We start from the raw sequence: 21243 nt of genomic DNA on the forward strand, positions 1-21243 counted from the left end.
CCCACCCATTCTCTTTATTTAATTTGAGGAAATTGTTGCCTGCACCTGGTTCATTGCACCCTGCGCTTTCGTCGCAAAAGGCAAATTTTCTTACGCCACCATTAACCCGAGAAAGAGGTAATCGGAGATTCAAATTTTTGTTCAACGTGCCGAAATTTGAATCTCCGATTACCTCTTTCTCGGGTTAATGGTGACGAATCTTTGAGATCAATTTCTACTAGATAATCGACGACACCGCTTGTAGTCGATAGTTTTTTTTTTTTTATTAACCCTTTTCACATTTTGGATTTTTTTTTTTTTTTTTTTTTTTTTTTTTTTTTTTTTTTTTTACCCCCTCCGAGGTCTATGTTGTCTCACTGCTGTAGTTTAGTTCATCTTTTCAATGAATGAAGCAGATAACGTGCTATCTATTTTTCAAAAAAAAAAAAATTCTGTTCAACAATAATAGACCAAAAGGACTAATAAGTTGAATAGGACTACACTCCATAATAGATCTAATGGTAGATAAGAGATTCAAAAATAGACCTAACGTTCAGATAAATTGAACCAGGTCGAAATTCGTAAGCACTGTGACTACGATTGGTACGTCTTTTCTATCAGCATGTGTGTTTGAATTAGTTGGTTAGTAGCGCCTACGATCCAAAGAATAATGGTCAACTGATCTTGCGCCGTTCATCGGAGATTGGAGTAACTGTTGGAGCTGTTGGATGATTGGCCTGATCAAATGACGAGCTCGATTGATCTTGTTCTTCAATGGACCATCTAATAAATTTTCAATTTAAAGATTCAAAATAAGATCATCTACCTTAGACGGTTGTAGACTACAAAGTCTCTGTTTTAAGAGATATAAAAATAATAGTGAGACCATATAGAATCTAAAAAATTTTATTTTTGAGCAATGCTGAAATAAAACTTCATCAAACAATACTGCGCTCATTAAAGGGCAAAAAAAAAAAAAAAGGCTAACAAAGAAAAATATATAGAATTGGATGAGTTGTGGGTACAATAACAGTACACAAGTTGTACAAATGCATTAGGTGCAGGTGTTTAATTAACTTTCCATCATCCCATGATTACTTCCAATTAAAGCAATAAAAAAACAAACACAAAGTTTAGAATCTCAAAGATAAAGTAAAGATAAAGTTTAAAAAAGAAAAGAATTTTTTTAAAATAAAAAAATAAAAAAATCATGAGCATCAACCCACTCCACTTAACCATGCAAATGCATCATCACCACCCCACTACTCAAATACTCATTCCCTGCATTTGAGGCCCCCCTCAACCCCCTCCCCTTAATTTCCTCTTCCTTAGATTGTGTTAATTGCAGCATTGCACCACCCCAGTCCCCTAAGTTTGAGCCAAAGTTTCATTTTTTATTTTCAAACTTTTGATTTTGATAATCGAAATTTTAAACGTTTAATTCTGTTTCCATTTGGTCTCTGAACTTTTAAAAAATATTATATTTTAGTACTTATCTTATATTATAGTTCATCTGCTTGCTTGTTCGCATACTCTAGTTAAAATCAGAGATCTATTTTTTATATTAAGAAAACTGTAACTGAATCCATAGTAGAGTTGAAATATGATGATAAATATATACATACATGGACAAAAATAATTCTTTTAATTAGTTTATGGTCCATTAAGTACCAAAATTGAAACTTTGAGGATCACAATAAAAATTTCTTAAACGTTCAGGGACTATTGTTGCATTTTACCCTCCTTACATATATATGCCGTACAAAAACAAGCTACGGAAACACGCGTCATCACTTTATACCGAGGGTGCACTCATTCTCCCTTAAAAAAAAAAAAAAAACAATATATAGCACCAGCACTACACTACCAATATCTGAGTACAGAGCCCAAAAAAAAAAAAAAAAAAACAGAGAGAGAGAGAGAGAGAGAGAGAGAGAGAGGGGGTGTGGTGTGTTTTGCATGATATACATATATATTATATTATAAGTTTTTAGAGAAAAGCGGTTGTTCTGAAGTAGTGATCATGGACGCTGCGGATACTCTGATGCCGCCGACTGCGCCGATGGCCGTGGCGCAGCATGCGGCGGTGACGCCGCGGCCGACAATAGGGTTTCCGCTCGGGACGGCCCTGCTGCTCATCGTCATCTTCTGCCTCAGCGGCATCTTCTCGTGCTGCTACCACTGGGACAAACTCCGATGCCTTCATCGCGCCGCTGCTGCCGCCGGCGGCGGCGGCGGCGATCCCGATGACCAGCAGCAGCAGGCTTCTATTGCAGTGCTTCCAATGCATGGCCTGCATCCATCCTTCTCTTTTATAACCACAACCACCACCTCTCCCTCCAAGATTCCCTCCAAAAAACAGGTACTTAATTACTTACTTACTTACTTAATTAATTAATTAATTAATCACTTTTATTTTTTATTACATGTTGATTTTCAAGCTTGTTGATTTTGAGGCTAGCTATACAGTAAATTTCTTTTTTTTCTTTTTTTCTTTTTTGGCTAAAAATGTATGGATATATATAAGTCTCTATCTAGCTATTTTGATGTCGCGATTTGACCTTTATGAATATATATTTTAATTCCTGAACAATTACAAAAAAATCAGTTTATATTGTAAAATGATCATTTAATCTCAGTTAAAGTTCATGAAGTGAAATTAAGTCACTCTGGCTGATTCCTTTTTCTTTTTTCTTTTTTAATGTTTGGTTAAAAAATCATTAAAAACAAATACATCACACATAAATAGCTTTTTCTTACTTTATTTTTAAGAGGTTCGGTTGGAAAAAATTGAATTTTAGAGACCTATTTCTAAATGATTACATATATAGTTTGAGTATCCTTAATTTTTTAGATTAATAAATCAGTAAGCCAAATTTATTTGATAGAAGGCTCAAAAAAGAATAATGAAAGGAAATATAGTTCTCTTTCTTTCTTTTCTCACACTAGCAAAATCATAATTTATGAGATTATCTCTCTTTTTTTTTTTAAAAAAAAAGAAAGAAACACTGTGTTTCCTGTTTCCTATGACATAATTAATATGGGTAATTTATCAGGAATCGAATTGAATAAACAGGATTACCACCATAGATTTTTTCTATTTTAGTCTCATAACCTGCATAAATGATTAATCTCTCTCTCACACACACACACACATATTATATGTGCTTATAATTTTTTAACCGTCAAATCGTTTCAAAATTCGTACAGCATTGATAAAGTAGACTTAATGGAACACATTATTAGTAATGCTGTACGAATTTTGAGGCACTAAAAATTTTCAATAATAATTTTCAGTAGTAATTTTTTTTTTTTTGAATCTTTTTTCATGTAGAATCACAAGCAGGAAAGGGACCAAAGCTTACCTGTTATAATGCCAGGGGATCAGATTCCAAAGTACATGGCATGGCCATGCCCTTGCCAACCTACTTACAATTTGCCCACAACAGAGAAGGTCCTCAAAGAGGTGGTAATCCACTCCTCAATTTCACCAAATTGACACTTCATGCAAAACTATTTAGAGTAGGGATTCATTGACACAAGGGTAAAATTGCACACTTTTTACACCTGCTACAGAACTTTAATAATAGAGAGGCTTCAGAATCAAAATCTATGCCATTGAATGTGATCTACAACATCTGAAAGGCTCATATGTAAAATATATTATATATAATTTTTCAAAACCGATTTGCTAAGCATCAAGCAGTGCCGAAATCGATGTCCGTAAATTTCGATGAAGACTATTGTTTAATGTAAAAATTTGTAATATTTTTGCGTGTAGGTCTTTTAAATGTTGTAAATAACATTAGATAGTTTCGATTTTGTTTTTTTTTAAGTCCTTTATTGTTGATTTTCACAAAATTTAAAAAGTGTGTAACTAAAAACTGTGTAAATTGATCCTGATTTTTTTTTTTTTCCTATTATTCATGGATGAATGTAAATTCTTGAGTTTGTTCCCACTTGCATAAAACAGAGAACAGTGCTGTTCTTTTGGCTTTATCTAAGAGTGTTTGAGTTTAATTTTATTAATTATTTGGTCCATTTTAATTGCATACATTTTCATTCTACTTCAATAGAAATTTGTTTTTCAATGTTTTGAGAGAAGTTCCTCATGTATGCATGTTTAGTACTTTGTATAGAAGCATTTTAGATTTAGCAGTGTGATAATTCAGAGAGAGATGCCTTCAAAGTTGTTCCATTTATGCTTTTCAACAATAGCATACATTGACCGACCGTCGCTAGAGCAAGTAGCAAAGAACTTGGTGGTTGGTACCCGAGGTCCCAAGTTCGAATCCTAATTGATTCACATTTCCAGCTAAGTTTATTTTTAAATAAAATAAACTTAGCAGGTAGCATGCTACCTATCTCTCTCAAAAAAAAAAAAAAAAAAACCAATAGCATACATTGAAGTTAATGGGTGTATTTGTTAGTCATGATTTTATATTTGTTGTGTGAAATTAGAAGATCCAAATTGGAAAGTTACAAGAGGAATTCAAGTAAATGCTTTTCTCATTGCTCAAAGAATAACAAGAATGTTTGATACATTTCCTACTGCAGTCACAATTAAAGCTATTCTATGAGATTATGAAAATGTTAACATGAAATTATGGAACCACAATGAAATGAACTTCGCAGGGAAGCTCTTTAAAGTTTCGGATAATACAATCAATTCCAAGTCCAGAAACAGATTAAATAATAGTATACAACAAGGCATTGTTTGCATCTGTTTTTGAGTTCTATGGTTAAATGAGCAAATTTTTCGCTAATAATGAGATATAGATGTGACTCAACTTGCTATATCTTTCGTACTTTGTTGCGTCGTTCTTGTAAAGTTATCCTAACAATGGACAATCTACAACATCTGCGAAATTATGGAACTATTTATAACTATTTGTACAAAAGGTTATAAGCTGGCAAATCCTGAATTCTATGGAGGTCCTCCAAAGACAACTCCCTCTCCAGTTGGATTCTCGTCGCTTCTAAAACCTCCTGGAGAAAAAAAAGGGAGCAAAGCAAAAAACATCGACAAATAGACAATTTCAAACGGGATTACGATATGAACACATGAAACCGAGACGTAATGATGAGAAGCCAAAAGAAGAGAACCTTGAACTGCATGTATGAAGCACGCATAGCCAGCCACTGAGCATCCATCATCTCAAATGCTATACAGTATAAAACATCGAATGCTTCTTCATCTTCTAAAATGACAACAACTTAGAGCACATTAGGGTATTAGAGCACTAGGATGGGATGTATCTTCACTAATTTATACAGGAAATCGCGATTCACCTGTTAATACTTTTACAAAGTTGATTGCAGGCAGAGACTTTGGCTTTGCTGCTGAAAATTGAAAACGTACAACCGTAAGTTCGATACTAATATAACCTTAAAAGATGACTATGATAACTGTATTCATAGATTGCAGTATGGGGGGCTTTTTTTTTTATTTTTTTGGGCAAGAAATCCAAGTTCAAGCTCATCGGCACTTGTGCGTCATAAGGTGGCATTGCATTCACAACCAGAAAAACAAGCTATGAATAAATTATACAGCTCTATGTGTCGGCATAAAACTCGAAAGGATACCTTATTTTGAACTTTTCAAAAAGCATGCTTACTTTCTTTTTGACCTGAATTCAGTTCCAACATCTGAATCAGCATGAATGAAACATTGACGCCCGCGACAGCAAATGGGTATTCCCATGTTGCTCTTACGCCCTCTTGTTTAAATAACAACCTTTGGAAAGAAGCCTTCATGATGAACCAGATGGATACGATTAATATTTTTGTATCATAAGTAATATCACAAATTTTTTTTTTCCAAGTAGAAAAAAAAAATTGATAGAGGTTTGTTTTGATTTAGAATATAAGTTTAGCATGGTTCCAAAAACCAAAATCCACCTTATTGGAATTAGTCAAAAATGAGATGCATTTATCATATTTTGTAACTTAGAACCGTTTTCAATTTCAGGGCAGTGTAATCCTAGATGTCGAAAAGTGGTCTACAGTAACAAAAACAAACAAAGGTCAAAGTTCTGCAAGCAGGAAAGTAGATGATGAAAACTATTGGATTGTGGTAAGAAGCCCAGAAAAAGCAGTACCGGATAAGTCCTTGCAAGAAATAATAGATTCTCAAGTGAAACAAATCCACAGCCCCTGAAAAGAAAAGAAACAAATGGCTTCACAAAGTAATAGTGAAGAATGTGATTATCTAGTTCTGGTAGCAAAAGCAAAAAAAATTACGTAAAGGAGTGAAAGGCACGAGAGAAGACCACCAATAAATTCATTGTAATGCATAAAAAATACATTCCAACTGTCTATCGCTGCGAAAGATATTAAGTTTTGGTGATGAATTTTTTTAGATGTGGAATATATCTCTGAAGAAATGTTAATAATGGTACTCCATATTTGTATGTAAGAATGAAGAAAAATATGCAAACCAGATTTACCTGAAGTCCGTTGATGGATTCGGGCCTTGCCACCCAATATCTTTCCATTGCTCCGAGACTAGGCCTGTAAGTTCTGTTTCTGGAAAGGAAGCATGCCAAAGTGCTTTGAGAGCTTCCTGCCAATTATAGTGCGAAAGGGGCACAATAATGTCAATGCAATGGTTACAAACATATTGTGTCTTTGGATTCTGGAACAAGTTATATGGTGATACCTTGTGTTCGATGGGGTTTTGTTCAGTAATTATAATAACATAATAGTTCAACATTTTTTTTTTCCATTGTATGAAAAGTCATGATTGTTTTTATATATTTTCTTGCAACCAAATTACACTTTGAAGAAGCAGAAATGTTGGTTTTAGTTGATGTTGAGCAACTCCATACTAACATCCTACATTCAAAGGTTATTCCATTTGCTAGTCAAGTTGTTCATGGGGTCATATCTGTTTTCGCATGATACCTCCGTATTCACATATAACTCAAGTATGGGCAAATGTAATTACATTAATTGATACTTACTTGATGATCTGGCCGAGTCTCGTCAAATGGCACACTTAGTCGATCCTTAAGCTTTTGCAACCGTTGTTCCTATAAAAAGTCTAAATTATGACTAATATTGACAAAAAAAAGTTCAAAACAATAAAATTTCATCCATTTTACAGATGAACTTTTCAAACAAATGCAGGGAATAGAACTGATATCTCCAACTAAAAATCAAGAGTCAAGGAGCAAGGAGTGAACACCCAATTCAATAAGTGGAGAACTTGCCTCAAAACACAAATACCCTGTTATCATGTTAGATCACCGATATCTCCATTCAAAAAGTTAAGCGGATATAGAGAATGGTCGAATATAGCAAGAAAGATCATGATTCATGGATCTAACTCATTGAACTCAAAACAAATAGTTGGCGAATCAAATCATAAAGTCGCGGAATACTTAAGCTTAACATAACAGATATAATCAAATGTAAATGCGACTTTACCTGAAGAGGAGTCAAATCAAGAGTCCTTTCACCACTACCTTGACGTTTGTTTCCCGTGCGGTTGAAGAGTCCTCCAAACCACGATCGATTTCCAACCATAGCATCAACTGCAAGAATCACAAACCATACATGCCTTTTAGGACTTCATTTTGGTTTGAATTGGTCTCGGCTCAGTTTCTTCGAACTAAGTAAATTATATATATATATATATATCTATAACAATTAATCCGTTTCGGTTCGATTCTTGAAAACTACGAACGTGTTCGAGCTGAAGACGGATGCATTTCCCAGAAAACAAGCACTGCAGCTTAATAGATTCCAAACAATCCATCATTTGTTGTGCGAAAATGCAAGTTTTGCGAGAAAGAACACATATGAAATGAATTGCATTTGTGGCAAATAACAAGAAAGTTTCAACACAATCAGATGCCAAATTCAACATTCATGTCGCAACGTACCAAAATATGAAAAAAAAGATGGCACAACACAACATTATCCCGACACAACACAAATCCAAGAACGTGTTCATTCTTCGATCATTTAAGATCTTTTAACATAAATTTTTCGACATTTTTTTTGAATCGACACGAGTAACACGATCATCGCAAACATCATAAATTAGAAACTTGTTTTGTTGCTCACCTTCGACCGAGATTGCCTCATCAGCTACAATAGGGGGATTGGAGAAGCCCAAAAAGAGAGAGAGAAAGGGAGAGGAAGAGAAAACCCTAATATTTTTTATCGTCGTTCTCACATTATGGACGCGGATCGAATTAATTGATCCAAAAATTAAAAAAATCTCTCTCTCTCTCTCTCTCTCTCTCTCTCTCTTGATAATAAACGGATTTTAGAAAAATCGCTCTGTAAAACAGCTGCTTAGGGTTTTCCTTTTTTTAAAAAAATAATAAAATAATAATAATAATAATTATTATTAATAATAACAGAAAAGGAAAAGAGGAAGAGGCGAAGACACCCCGCCCTTTTCTCTCTCAAAACCGCTCGTCCCGCCTAAATGTTCGCTCCGGGAAAATTGTTGGGTGGACTCGGTACACCACATCATCTGTGGACCGCTTCTCTATTTTTCATAGGCTAATTACCCTTGGCTCATCAGATTTTGAACTGATTTTATCATTAATTTAAAAAATTAAATATTAATGTGTTGCTAAAGTAAAATTAATATAATAATATTACCAGTGATAACACAATAATAATAAAAATATTATGTCCCCTCCAAGTTGGAACAGCAAAAAATTCCACACTTTGTTAGAAGTATAAATTATTTTAATTTAGCATTTTAATCTTTCAAAATTTTAATTTTGCTAGTGTATCTTTTAATTTGTTTGATTTGAGTCAGTCAATATATAGCACTTTAATTTCAAAATTTGTTTGCGTCGTTTATTTTTATAAGTTAGTTAATAAACTTTATGCAATTCTCACAATTATACATGCAATAAGTAAGCAATTAATTTAAAGTTTAGAATAAAAAAGATTAGATAGTTAATTCAAAATGATCTATAGTCCAGGCAAGGTCTATTGGTCTGGCCATTTCCAATTGCATGGAAATACAAATTCAGTGTTTGGTTTAATGTCTTTAACTTTAGCTACTGCATTAGGAACTATAAGGGGCCGTTTGGTTGGATGTAGTTGCAGAAACAGTGTAGTTGAAAATACATGCAGTTGCAAATGCTGCAGTTATAACTACACCTAATCTGTTTGGTTTTACGCAGTTGCAACTGCTGCAGTTACATTTCTTCTGTTTGGTAATATGAAGCTGATAGTTGTATTTATGAATTTTGTCACCTCTTCAGATAGAGTGGTGAGGTTACCTTCACTAAACATAAAATAATTGTATAAATTTATTAATTATTTAAATTTACTATTTATAAATAAATAAGTAGATATATATAATATTTTTATATTTTTCAATAATTCTTCAACTTATTAATCGACACATTTAAAATTTTTAATTTATTTAATTTTAATATGTAAATCAAACTTTAAAAATTTAAACGATTCTCTCATTTTTTTTTATCAAATTTAATATTATAATTAATTAAAACTTATTAAATTAACATACACGATCACATTCTATAAAAATTTAGAAAAAAAACTATATTTATATTTTAAATAAAATAAATTAAAAAATATTTTTTTGCACAAAGCTTGTATTGTCTAAAAAATTTATTAGTATGATTTATTTATAAGTATTTTTATTTACCTATATACATATATTATTTATTTATTTAGCTATTTATTATATTTATTTATTATTAATATTGTGGTGATCCTATCCCTCACAACTGCTGCAGTTGGAACTACGACCAATTTGGATGTAGTTCTAACTGCAGTATTTGGGCCTTCTTGTGCAGTTGGACTGCAGCAGTTGAACTCAATACACTAAACCAAACAAAGGAATTGTGGCTGCACGCATTTGAACTGCACTGCAGTTGCAAATGCATACAACCAAACAGCCCCTAAGAAGATCCAATTGCAGTAGTTGGAACTACGTCGAATTAGCGCAGTTACCACTGTAGCAGTTGGAGAGAGTAATTTTAAACAAAGTATACTTATCTCCTTAATTATTTTTTAAATAATTTATTTTTTTACATTGGAGGAATCTACCATCATATCATATATATATATATATATATATATATATATATATATATATATATATAGAGAGAGAGAGAGAGAGAGAGAGAGTCCGGCTCGGATACTATCAATAGCACCAATTGTTGGTGCATGCTATCAAGTTTTCATCATTAGATTTAATCTTTAACTATTTTTATCCGTTAGATTATACATATTAAACCAATAACTCACTCAATATAAGAGGCCACATCATCCTAATCATACACTTTTCATCCAACGGCCGAAACCTAATAGCACAAATAGTTTGGTGTTTTAATACATTCTAGCCAAGTTATATATATATATATATATATATATATAATATATATATATATATATATAATATATATATAAAATAAATTTTTAAAAATTATTTCTCAACTGTATGCAACTAAGCAAATTAATTATTTATAGTTTAAGTATTTTCTACTACATCCAAACAAATAAGATATATATAGTTACAATTGTTATATTTCTAACTGCATATATGTTGCAGGCTAAAAATATACTCTTATGAGTATAAACTCTTTTATACTTATAAATTTTGGTCATTTGGTGGGGATATGTGCAGTTAAAATGATAGTGATCCTATAGTGTTGAGTAGATAGTTAGTTGAATAATATGACCTAATACGTAAAAGTAATTAAAGGAATAGCTAGAGTTAACGACCAAACACTTATGAGTATAAAAAAAACTTATAATAATACGCATAAAAGTATAATAGCCTAACTCTAGATTTGTAATTACATCTAATGAACCGTTGTAAATAGAAAATTCGTGGTTTCGCCCTAATCCCGATGATGTGATGTCTCGTACACTACTCCAAGTCAACGGGAGTGGTGTGCTCCATCCCAATTCCCACATGTACACTACTCACTCTTGTAGTAGAATCGAATAACACAAACAGATAAACAAACACAATGGCTCCTCCTCGTCCTCCCTCTCCCCTCTCCCCCCCTCAATTTATCATCGTCGTTGTCGTCGTTGCTATCGTTCTCCCGACGATCTCCGGCCGTGGATTCGAGATCGAGGAGGCGACGATCGACGGCATCCACCGCGCCTTCGAGAGCGGCGAGCTCACCGCGGCCCAGCTCGTCGGCTACTACCTGGACCGGATCCGGGCGCTGAACCCGGCGGTCCGGGCGGTGGTCGAGGCGGACCGGGCCGGGGCGCTGGACCGGGCGGCGCGGTTGGACCGGGCCGGGTGGGCGGGGCCGGTTCGGGGGCTCCGCGGGATCCCGGTTCTGTTGAAGGATAACATCGGGACGGGGACGGGGACGGGGGCGCGGTTGAACACGACGGCGGGGTCGCTGGCGCTGCTCGGCGCGGCGCCGCGCGGGTCGGGCGCGGCCCGGCGGCTGCGGCGCGCGGGAGCGGTGGTCGTGGGGAAGGCGAGCCTCAGCGAGTGGGCCCACTTCCGCTCCTTCACCGCGCCCAACGGGTGGAGCGCGCGAGGGGGCCAGGGTCGGGTGCGTTTTATTTTCAGTTTTTAGTTTGTTTCATTTTTTTTTTTTCTTATTTTTTTTTTTAATCTTTGATTAACTTGCATACAGCTAGGAGGAAATATAGTAAATTGTAAAAATATTTCTATAAAATTTAATTTTTATATATTATTTTTGTGAAAATTCTGATGTACGTTTTCAAATATATTCTTATTGTTAAAATCGGTTAGAAAAATTTAGTTAATCATCGGTTAAATTAGTTAATAAGGTGAATTGATCTTTTTATTCTTCTTTAATTAAAAGCTTTAATTAATAGTTGGAATTTTTAGAAGGACATGTTTATGATGATAAAAAAATTATTTATCTTATAAAATTGACAGTATTTTAACGGAAGCAAACCAGAGATTTTTATCTAAAAATATTAGAGTTTTTGTATCAACAATATGTAAAAATTAAACTTTATAAAAATATATTTACAATTTACTATATTTTCAGAGAGAAATTAATTATTTTTTAAAATAAAAATAGTAACATTTTATAAAGTTTGGAGAGCAGCTTTTCAAAAGTACTAATTTTTCCTCAAAACGAAAGAGGTCAGAAAATTGGAAAAAAAAAAAAAATCATAACTCTTTTTTTTGTTGAAAATTTTTTTCCACACTTTTTCAGGGAATCAAACAGTTACTAACAAAAAAAATTTTGTGACATTTTAGGTGCTTAGTGTTATCGGTGGTATTATAGCCGAACTCGTATAATGTCTGTCTATATACAATTTGATAAATGATTTACTAAAGACCCAGAACTCGTATAATGTTTATATATATATACACAATTTGATAAATGATTTACTGAAGACCCACCGTCGACATAACAGGTAGTAGAATATTTCGATCTAGAGAGTAGTTAAGTTCCTGAACCCATCAATTGGTATTGTAACGGATACTAAATTTCTAACAGAATCCATACGTGCTCTCGGCGGACCCATGCGGGTCAAGCAGCGGGTCGGCGATAGCGGTGGCGGCGAACATGGTTGCGGTGGCGCTGGGGACGGAGACCGACGGGTCGATCATCTGCCCGGCCGCCGCAAACTCCGTGGTGGGGATCAAACCCACTGTAGGACTCACCAGCCGGGCCGGAGTCATTCCTATCTCCCCTAGGCAAGACACCGTCGGGTAAGCAATTTAAGGTCCTGTTTGGTACGAAGGATCATCTAAAATTATTAGACAAAATAAAGTTGGGATAAAAACACATATGAAATTGTGTTTAAAAGAGTGATGCAAATAAGTTTGAAGTTGTTGCTACCCCTACGTGCCTGGGTAGGTAATTTTTTTGGTTTTGCTATTTATATAGTACTAGTTTTGTCAATTTATCTGCTCATATACATAGTTTTTTTTTTTTTTTGAATGATAAAATATTCGATTAAGCGACTGTTCCATTGTTCTGCGGTGTCTTCTGTATTGAAACGCTGCATGCTGAATCGCAGTTTAAAAGCCGTAACTTGTAACTTATTACAACAGTAGAAAAATAATAAGAATGCTTTGACATGTGAAAAGAATCACTGCTTTTGTTTTAAGTTGCATTTGGGAGTTGTAAATGAAATTAGTGTTGCTGTTTTTGTATCCAGCCCTATTTGTAGAACAGTGTCAGATGCTGTCCATGTGTTGGATGCAATTGTTGGCTACGACCCAGATGATGCAGAAGCAACTAAACTGGCTTCAAAATATATACCTCAAGGGGGCTACAAGCAATTTTTGAATTTAGAGGGACTAAAGGGAAAGAGACTTGGGATCTTGAGGAAGGGCTTTTTTGAGTTCCCCCCAAATTCAGTGCAAAAAAAGGTTTTTGAGGAGCATTTCAACACAATGAGGTATCTCTCCCTCTTCCTCTCCAAACTTTATCTACTAGTAAAAATTTAAGTATCGTGAGACGGGATTGTGCCGAAAACTTGTCGGCACAGTGCGTGACAGGCAGCGACGATGCTTGTTAGTTACAAAAAAGTATATGTATACCGATACATAATAGCATGAAATATTTATTTTCTTTACCAACAAAATATTCTTACTTATTTATTATGTATCTTTATCAAAATTTTTAAACTTTATTGAAAAAATTACTTACTGATTTAAAGAATAGACGATTTTGAGCTGTGCCATCAGCACGAAGACTAGATCGTACCGATATTTTATTAATACAATATGGCACGATAGATATGATCCGTGCCGATGGGCACTTAAATTCTTGCTCCAGTACCTAACTTAAAAGTTCTAGTATAATTTGTTTTAAAATAAAAAATATTCAGTCAAATACTGCAATATTCTGATACATCATTAAAATGATAGAAATATTGTTAAGGTTACACAGTAAAACTAAAAAGTTTCAAAGTTCAAGTATCTGTTCCAGGAATATTATTATCATCTGTAACTCAGATATTTACTTTAAAAAAATATTTTATAATTGTAACGCAAACATCTATCTATCATTTTACTATTTTGTTACTTGAACTAACATTGTGATTTCCTTTTTTTCTTTTTGTTGTTTTTTTGGGTAAAATATGTCAAAGGCAAAGAGGAGCCATCCTAATTGATAACCTTGAAATTGCCAATGTGAGCATCATCCTTGATTCCGAGCAAAGTGGTGAATCAATCGCAATGTTAGCAGAGTTTAAGCTATCACTGAACACATACCTGGCACAATTATCCTATTCTCCTGTTAGATCTCTTGAAGATGTAATCGCTTTCAACAACAAGCACAAAATCAAGGTATGCTGTAAACAAAACACAAAAAAGTGTAGATTAAAAATTCAGATGATAAATTCAAAGTTGTTAAAGCTCAATTACCCATTATAGTGCAGCATAATTCAGGTAAGATCTACACATTTTTTAACTCCCTATCGGTTCTACTCATAAGAATTGGAGCTAAGATTGCATTTGAATGCAGGAAAGGATGAAAGAATATGGCCAACCTATCTTTTTGAGGGCTCAGAAAACTAGTGGAATAGGCCCCGTCGAGAGAAGCGCGATTTTGCGAATGAATCAACTCTCCAAGGAAGGGATAGAAATGTTGATGATGAAGAACCAATTGGATGCAGTAATCACACCCGACGCTACTGCGACAAGTATTCTTGCTATCGGCGGGTATCCGGGAATTAGTGTTCCGGCAGGATATGATAAAGCAGGGGTACCTTTTGGTATCTGCTTTGGGGGTTTAAAGGGTTCAGAGCCTAAGTTGATTGAAATAGCTTATGCTTTTGAACAAGCCACAGCAGTTAGAAAACCTCCTACATTCAAGTCAAGTTTAACAGCAAAATCTAAACTAACCACTGAGTGTTGAGAGCTAATGAACTGCAATATCCATCTTTACATTCTAGGCATGTTTATGTTGTCTTTGTGTTAAAATTGTTCAATAAATCTCCTTTTGACTTTGAGAGAGTTTAGAGATTGTTTCATCTCTCTACTATACATGCTTGTGTCATCATGTTTAGAACAGTTTGAAAAGCTTCTAAGAAACAGATGGCTCAACACATCATGAACTAAGAAATTTTTTATTCTAATAGATGCGCAAATCATTCGAAATGACATCATCAAAGTTTTATTTTCAGTTCTGTTTCCTAACCACTTTCGGTAAGACACAGGACAAATAAACAATTGGCGGTCACCATGTCCAGATGTTAGGCCACTCATGTCTGAGATTCTTTTTGTTTTGAATCCTTAAAGGTACCAATTATTAAGATAGAAAAGAATATTACAATTGCAACTTTGAAAGTCTTAACTACAAAAAATAAAACAACAATGAATAGGAAGTGGAAACAATGGAGCCTAAATAGGTGATAGGATAAGATCAATTAGTTTTGAGAATGAAGTTGCACAGTAATCCCTAAACTTCTGCATGTTTTGCAACTCAGACATGCTCCTCTATTGTTCATTCAAAGAAAAAAAAAAAATGGCACAGTACTCAGATCTTATTCCTGTATTGGTAAACATCACTTGACAGTAAATAAATTTTCATCTCATCAACAAGCACCAAAATGTCAAGCCCATCCAAATACCATAACAAGCAAGATACATTGGCTAAATAAAGAACACATTTAATGCATTAGTAAGGAGTTTATAACAAAATATCGTATTTACACAGGAAAGCGGTACGCGCTTTGACGTATAAAGCACTGCAAGCTAACAGGGGAGTACTAATGGACACAATGATATGCATACACATGAAAATTGTTCAATAATTCTCAACTTTCAGTGGTGCCCAATCAACAAACTTCAGATATTCATCCAAAGCATGAGGGGTTAACAATAAGATACCTTTACAACATAATTAAGCAGTCGGCTAATTTTGTTCAGCGGCACATTCTTTGGAGCCATCCTTGCCACAAACAAACTTCCAATAATCAATTAATTTATGGTCCTGAGGAACCACTTCTTCTGGCTTGCCCACACAGAAAATAGCATATGCATCAGCAGCATATCTGAGAGAAAAGTACAAATCAGAATATGGTAACATAAATAAGAAATAAAAGGAAAAGATTACAAAATTTGTTTAGGAAGAGGTTTGATAAGATCAGATTCGGTACTCACTTGCCTATACCATGGAGTTGAGTGACGTGAGTCCAGTCACTGCTCAAGTACTCCTGAGAGAACTGCTTAATCATTCTCGCTCGTTTTCTTTGCAATCCTAGACTCTGTATGACCTTCTCTATCTCCTCCGCAGGGACTTTTGTTGTGGTCTCAGCATCAGGACAAAGAAGGAATAAGCCTGGGAGTACTCTCCGGACCTGCATCGCGTTCATACGTGATCAGTGATCTCCTTTGTTGATCAATGTTATAAAGGAACCTAAGTCGAATTTTTGAACTTTTGCATATGTAAATAAGATTAGTAGCTATCAGCGACAAAGAGATCAATGTGGCTATCAAGTACTTTTAAAAATGTGACCAATCAAGTTCTCCTCTGCTCCTTTATCTCTCGTTCTCACTCCCTCGCGCACTATTTTAAGGCAATTACTCCAAAATTCTTTCTTGTCACCTGCTCCTCTCTTTTAACATCAGAATCGCGCCCGAACAATGATGAAGAACTTTTAGGCAGTTCATTATCTATTACTTACATAATAGACATAAAACCAAACTAAAAAGATCCCTTTTTTTACTGCAGCTATCGAAATCGGCGGTAATTGAGACAGAAACTAAAGGTGGGTTCTTTACAACTTAGCTAAAACTAAAATTTGGTTTTGATACTACAATCTCCAATTTTAAGGAATTCGAAATCAAATTGAGAGTAAAGCATAAAGAGAGAGAGAGAAAGAGAGAGATAAACCTGTTCCCCAGTGGTGATGTTAAGGAGCATGCATATGATCAAAACCCTCCACGGATCGAACGAGTGCCTCTCTTGGAGGAGGCTGTGGCACGACGCTGGAGGCTCCCACGCCTCCTCGGCGGCGACTCTCCGATACGCCTCCGACATCTTCTCCGCCGCCGAGAGCTGCGATCGCTGCTTGCTCCTCCTCCGCCGCTTCTTCACATCGCGATCAACATCCTCATCGTCGTCGCCGTCGTGGTCATCGTCCACGCCGTCGCGATCCCCGCTAAGATTAGGAATAGGGTGGTTCTTAGGGTTCTTAGGGTTCCGCTTCTGCTTCTTCGTCGTCGTCATCTTCCTCCGCTTGGTTCCATGGGAGTGCTCCTTCTTGTAGAGGACGATCGGGGGGGAGGCGTCGGGGGGGGACGACGGCGGCCGAGGGCGGCGCCGCCGCCTCTTCATCGGCGGCGGAGGAGCATCATCGTCGTCTCCGCCTCCGACGCTCCTCTTCTTCTTCTTCTTCGTCGTCGTCGTCGTCGTCGTCGTCTCCGAGGGTTTGTAGGCGAAGGAGGAGAGGATTTGGTCGAGCGACGGGGAATCGCGCGCCATGGCGGGGGCGTCGCGCGTGCTCGGGAGGGCACGCGGAGCGAATTTTGGGGTTCGCGGGTGCGGTACGCTCACTGCGTCCCCGGTTGGTCACCGCCAAGAGCGGGGAAATTTTGTCGCTTGCACCCGGTGTATGAATGTCTCTCGTACACCGGTGTTTGCTTGGGTCAAAATACACGGCCTCCCTCAAATATTTGTTTCTGGATTGAGATATCAAATTTAATGATCCGTTTAGTTGTTAATAATTAATTTGATCAAGTTTTATCCTCTAAAAATATTTTAATTATTAAATTTGATGGAATCATCAATGAACTTATAAATTTATAAATATTTTTTGACTAATGTCAATTTAAAAAATTAGAAAGGTGTTGTTTTTTTTTTTTTTTTTTTTTTTAAGAAACATAACTAACTTACACCAGCTAAATTTCAAAATAATAGTGATTATAGAGCTCAAATTCTAAGAAAGTAGCCGATAAACTAGCCTTTAGGGTGATTTTGAAATTCGAAAATTTAAAAAATTAGCCGTTGAAAACTTATCATGCTTCTTAAATTATTGAAGGCTGTCTAAAAACTTATAGTCACAACCAAAACGTAAACTCTACTAACATTTTCTTATTATGCTCAACACTTGCAATTTCGGTAATAAAATGGATGATAATAGTATTTAAATAATAGGAATATGAGTTAAAAAAATTCATTCATCTAATGGTAAATCGCGATAACTCATCGAAACTGAAACTCCACACTTTCATTCTCACCGGAGCAAAATGGATTTATGAAATTCTCAAAAGCCATGAAGAAAAATGCAAGCCCGCGTCTTCTTTCGGACACCAAAAATATTACTTTGGAGGAGTACGTAGTTATGTTCTTATTTACATTATCTTTTTTCGAGAGTTTTGTTTATCTCATTTAAAAATAAACTTAGCTAGAAATGTAAATCAACTAGGATTCGAATTTGGGTCTCAAGTATCAACTATCAAACCCTTTGCCACTTGCGCTAGGGACAGTCGGTTCTTATTTACATTATCTAAAAATAGAAATCCATATTTTCGTAGCTTTGTGTATGTGATGTCACATTTCTTTAGTCCATTTGTTTGGATCTTGTCACTAAGGCGAATTAAATTCTTGCTAAAGCCCAACTAGATAAGCTCTGTGCATATCCATCCACCATGCTCTACTTTTTTATTTTGAATTATTATCTAAAAATTTTATGAGCGATTAGTATTAAATAATTGGAAAAACTTCAAAAAACCCCCCTGTGGTTTCATGCATTCTCACTTTACTACCCTGTGGTTTAAAACGTATCAATTTGCCCCCCTGTGGTTTCATTTTTATCTTTTCGGAAGCTTTTTCGTTAACATTTCGTTAAATTATATACAAAAAACTTCAGATAACCATCTATATTTATCGAATATTCACTTTAGTATCCTTTAATTTTAACTTTGTCACTGATTTAAGAAAAAAATAATAATAAAATTGATAACAAAAAGAGAAAAACGAAACCACAGAGGGGCAAATTGATACGTTTTAAACCACAGGGTACTAAAGTGAGAAAGCACGAAACCACAGGGGGGGTTTTTGAAGTTTTCCCATAATTATTATTTATCAAGTGAAGGCTATATTATTCAAAAATTACAAAAATAAAGTTGAAGGAAGAAAATAAACTAAACAAAAAAAAAGAGAAGACTATAGCGTACGCCGCTGCCATTGGATTCCACCATATTTTAATGTTTAAATTAATTATTTTATTTTATTTTATTAATAGTTCTTTTTTGCTAGTAGTTTGGGAGACCCACCCTAACCATTCAACATGATATTTTTGGTGGGTTGTGAGGGGATGTATGCATGTATTAGAAATGAGCAATGCTTCAATACTCCATTCTAATCTTAGACGTTTATTTTTAATCAATAAAGAATTAAGATTTATGCATAAAAAAGATGACCTGCTATTGCACAAGTGTACCGGTCACAGGTATGTGAATTAGGAGTTTTTTGGAAAAAAAAAACGCTAATATTAAAGTTAAATACTAATATTGGAAAGTTTTGCATACTGCCCTTGAATCATGGAGAGAATAAATTTTTAATTAAATTGTCCATTTTTAAGGTCGATTTTATATAATAATTTATGATCGCATTGAGTAATAAATTTAGTAATTTATAATTTAAATTTGATTTTCAACATTGAAACTTTATGTTTAAATAGTTAACAAATTTATTTTTTATATAATATAATTAAATCCAAATTTATAATTTAAATTTGATAATATTTTGAAATTTAATGATTTTTTCAATATGAATTAACAATTTCAAATGTAGAAATCTTTTATTTAAATAAATAAATAAAGTTTATAAATACACTATAACGTTTCTTTTAAATTACAATTTTAAAGATATTAACATTTTTGAACTTTCATGTTAGTTTAATATTAAATTAACAATTTGAATTGAAATGTTTACTCGTTTAAATATAAATTTTTCTTTCTAAAATTTAAATTTAATTTATACAATTATAAATATAAAGTTTAAACTCAAGTTAAATTTTAAATTCGAATTTATAAAGATTTATCATTTATGAAATTAGTCATTGTTTAATTTGGTAAGTAACAAAATTAAATTAGGAAATGAAGATTTGTTGGATATTATCAAATTTGGTAATTAACTAATGCATATTTTCAAATGTTATCTTTATAATTGATTGGTAACTAGTTGAGCAGGTTACCATTGTGTAAAAGTCAATCTTAACCTCACAAATTTGAATGGTCGGATTTAAATTGGCCGGTGTATAGAAGCATTTCTCTTAGAAAATTAGGACAACTCCTTAAAATAATAGGTAATTGTTTATATACCTTCAAAAAAATTTTGACTTTTTCTGATTTATTTTTCTTAAAAGACTAATATTAAAAATATATTTTTAATGTTCCAAGTTATTACAAATATATTCTAAGAGTTAAATTTTGTTAGTAAACTATTAGCAATAACCATTATCTCTGTGAAATTATTATTTTGCGCTTTCAAATATATACCTTTATACTATCACAAACTTTTCTTATTTGCCCACAAGTTAGAGACAAAAGAAGTATTTTGATATTTTTATTTTTTCAAATATACCCTTCTACTATGAAGTGATGTGCGATTAGGATGACAGTGGTTCCAAATTAGAATGATAGTGGTCCCGTAGAATTGAGTGGATGGTTGGTTGAACAGTATAATCTAACGAGTGGAAATATATATATATATATATATATATATGTTTTTTAATTTCTTTGAAAAATAGTGTTTATGAGTTTTTTTGAGAAACCAAACACGTCCTAAGGTAGTTACAAGTAGAACTGAAATCCAGCTCATTCTTCGCGAGCAGACCTGTGTTCAGCTTAAAATGATCTCGAGATCGACCGCGCGTTTAACAAACTAGCCGAACATGAGCCAAGGCTCGAAATTCAACTTGTTGTTCGCGAGTCGACTCATGTTCGGCTCGAAATAAGTCGAGATCGATCGCTCATTTAACAAACTAACCGAAAATGAGTTAGGATCAGCTTGTTCGTGCGTGTTTGGCTATTTTAGGCAGAGCGAAATACAAAGAGACCTCTATTTGGTGAATTTCAATTATTAAATTAAAATTCTAATTTTTAGCTAGTAGTAAGACTGACAATCGTGAGTCAGCTCTTGTTTGTCTTATTAACAAATAAGTCAAACACGAGCTGGATGTATGTTTCACTCGATATCTTAAAAAACTAGCTTGTATTCGGCTCGTTTATTAAATGAGTCAAACACGAGCTGGTTCGAGCCCGCATTGACAGCCTATTTACAAGTAGGGAACAAAAATAACAAAGGTGGACCTAAGGCAACAATAAAGGCCTTAATTTGC

General features: G+C 34.4%; 4 protein-coding genes across 7 annotated transcripts; 2 read left to right on the plus strand and 2 right to left on the minus strand.

Moving 5' to 3' along the window:
- LOC109714873 (uncharacterized protein At5g65660) lies at positions 1874 to 4070 on the plus strand. Its single transcript, XM_020239597.1, has 2 exons — positions 1874 to 2341; positions 3314 to 4070. The coding sequence occupies exons 1-2, from the start codon at positions 2003 to 2005 to the stop codon at positions 3476 to 3478; spliced, it is 504 nt and encodes a 167-aa protein (XP_020095186.1). The 5' UTR covers positions 1874 to 2002; the 3' UTR covers positions 3479 to 4070.
- On the minus strand, positions 4334 to 8323 carry LOC109714872 (ELMO domain-containing protein C). Of its 3 annotated transcripts, none has more exons than XM_020239596.1 (9): positions 8053 to 8323; positions 7411 to 7517; positions 6945 to 7013; positions 6429 to 6544; positions 6081 to 6135; positions 5598 to 5730; positions 5272 to 5322; positions 5086 to 5177; positions 4334 to 4968 (listed from the first exon to the last, which is right to left on the minus strand). In XM_020239596.1, the coding sequence occupies exons 2-9, from the start codon at positions 7507 to 7509 to the stop codon at positions 4867 to 4869; spliced, it is 717 nt and encodes a 238-aa protein (XP_020095185.1). In that variant the 5' UTR covers positions 7510 to 7517; positions 8053 to 8323; the 3' UTR covers positions 4334 to 4866. The 3 variants fall into 3 exon arrangements, with proteins under 3 accessions (XP_020095185.1, XP_020095183.1, XP_020095184.1); XM_020239594.1 differs by having other exon boundaries at positions 5086 to 5195; XM_020239595.1 differs by having other exon boundaries at positions 4335 to 4968; positions 5086 to 5180.
- LOC109715492 (putative amidase C869.01) lies at positions 10901 to 14938 on the plus strand. Its single transcript, XM_020240526.1, has 5 exons — positions 10901 to 11510; positions 12438 to 12652; positions 13105 to 13347; positions 14041 to 14239; positions 14418 to 14938. Exons 1-5 carry the CDS (start codon positions 10962 to 10964, stop codon positions 14808 to 14810), a joined length of 1599 nt encoding a protein of 532 aa, XP_020096115.1. The 5' UTR covers positions 10901 to 10961; the 3' UTR covers positions 14811 to 14938.
- On the minus strand, positions 12244 to 17445 carry LOC109715493 (methyl-CpG-binding domain protein 4-like). Of its 2 annotated transcripts, XM_020240528.1 has the most exons (4): positions 16791 to 17445; positions 16058 to 16254; positions 15785 to 15948; positions 12244 to 12669 (listed from the first exon to the last, which is right to left on the minus strand). In XM_020240528.1, the coding sequence occupies exons 1-3, from the start codon at positions 17379 to 17381 to the stop codon at positions 15810 to 15812; spliced, it is 927 nt and encodes a 308-aa protein (XP_020096117.1). In that variant the 5' UTR covers positions 17382 to 17445; the 3' UTR covers positions 12244 to 12669; positions 15785 to 15809. The 2 variants fall into 2 exon arrangements, with proteins under 2 accessions (XP_020096117.1, XP_020096116.1); XM_020240527.1 differs by lacking the exon at positions 12244 to 12669 and having other exon boundaries at positions 15540 to 15948.

This window comes from Ananas comosus, linkage group 9, assembly GCF_001540865.1.
Source record: "Ananas comosus cultivar F153 linkage group 9, ASM154086v1, whole genome shotgun sequence".
NCBI lineage: Eukaryota > Viridiplantae > Streptophyta > Magnoliopsida > Poales > Bromeliaceae > Ananas > Ananas comosus.

What these genes read in the sequence shown, in the direction of transcription:
- LOC109714872 (XM_020239594.1), bottom strand. Translation starts at nt 7,509, where the DNA reads ATGGTTGGAAATCGATCGTGGTTTGGAGGACTCTTCAACCGCACGGGA. An exon ending in AGACTCGGCCAGATCATCAA is followed by an intron (nt 6,545 to 6,944) that starts GTAAGTATCAAT and finishes TATAATTGGCAG; the next exon opens with GAAGCTCTCAAAGCACTTTG. An exon ending in AATCCATCAACGGACTTCAG is followed by an intron (nt 6,136 to 6,428) that starts GTAAATCTGGTT and finishes TTTTCTTTTCAG; the next exon opens with GGGCTGTGGATTTGTTTCAC.
- LOC109714873 (XM_020239597.1), top strand. Translation starts at nt 2,003, where the DNA reads ATGGACGCTGCGGATACTCTGATGCCGCCGACTGCGCCGATGGCCGTG. An exon ending in AGATTCCCTCCAAAAAACAG is followed by an intron (nt 2,342 to 3,313) that starts GTACTTAATTAC and finishes TTTTTCATGTAG; the next exon opens with AATCACAAGCAGGAAAGGGA.
- LOC109715492 (XM_020240526.1), top strand. Translation starts at nt 10,962, where the DNA reads ATGGCTCCTCCTCGTCCTCCCTCTCCCCTCTCCCCCCCTCAATTTATC. An exon ending in CGCGAGGGGGCCAGGGTCGG is followed by an intron (nt 11,511 to 12,437) that starts GTGCGTTTTATT and finishes AATTTCTAACAG; the next exon opens with AATCCATACGTGCTCTCGGC. An exon ending in ACAACAAGCACAAAATCAAG is followed by an intron (nt 14,240 to 14,417) that starts GTATGCTGTAAA and finishes ATTTGAATGCAG; the next exon opens with GAAAGGATGAAAGAATATGG.
- LOC109715493 (XM_020240528.1), bottom strand. Translation starts at nt 17,381, where the DNA reads ATGGCGCGCGATTCCCCGTCGCTCGACCAAATCCTCTCCTCCTTCGCC. An exon ending in ACATCACCACTGGGGAACAG is followed by an intron (nt 16,255 to 16,790) that starts GTTTATCTCTCT and finishes AACGCGATGCAG; the next exon opens with GTCCGGAGAGTACTCCCAGG. An exon ending in CAACTCCATGGTATAGGCAA is followed by an intron (nt 15,949 to 16,057) that starts GTGAGTACCGAA and finishes CTTTTCTCTCAG; the next exon opens with ATATGCTGCTGATGCATATG.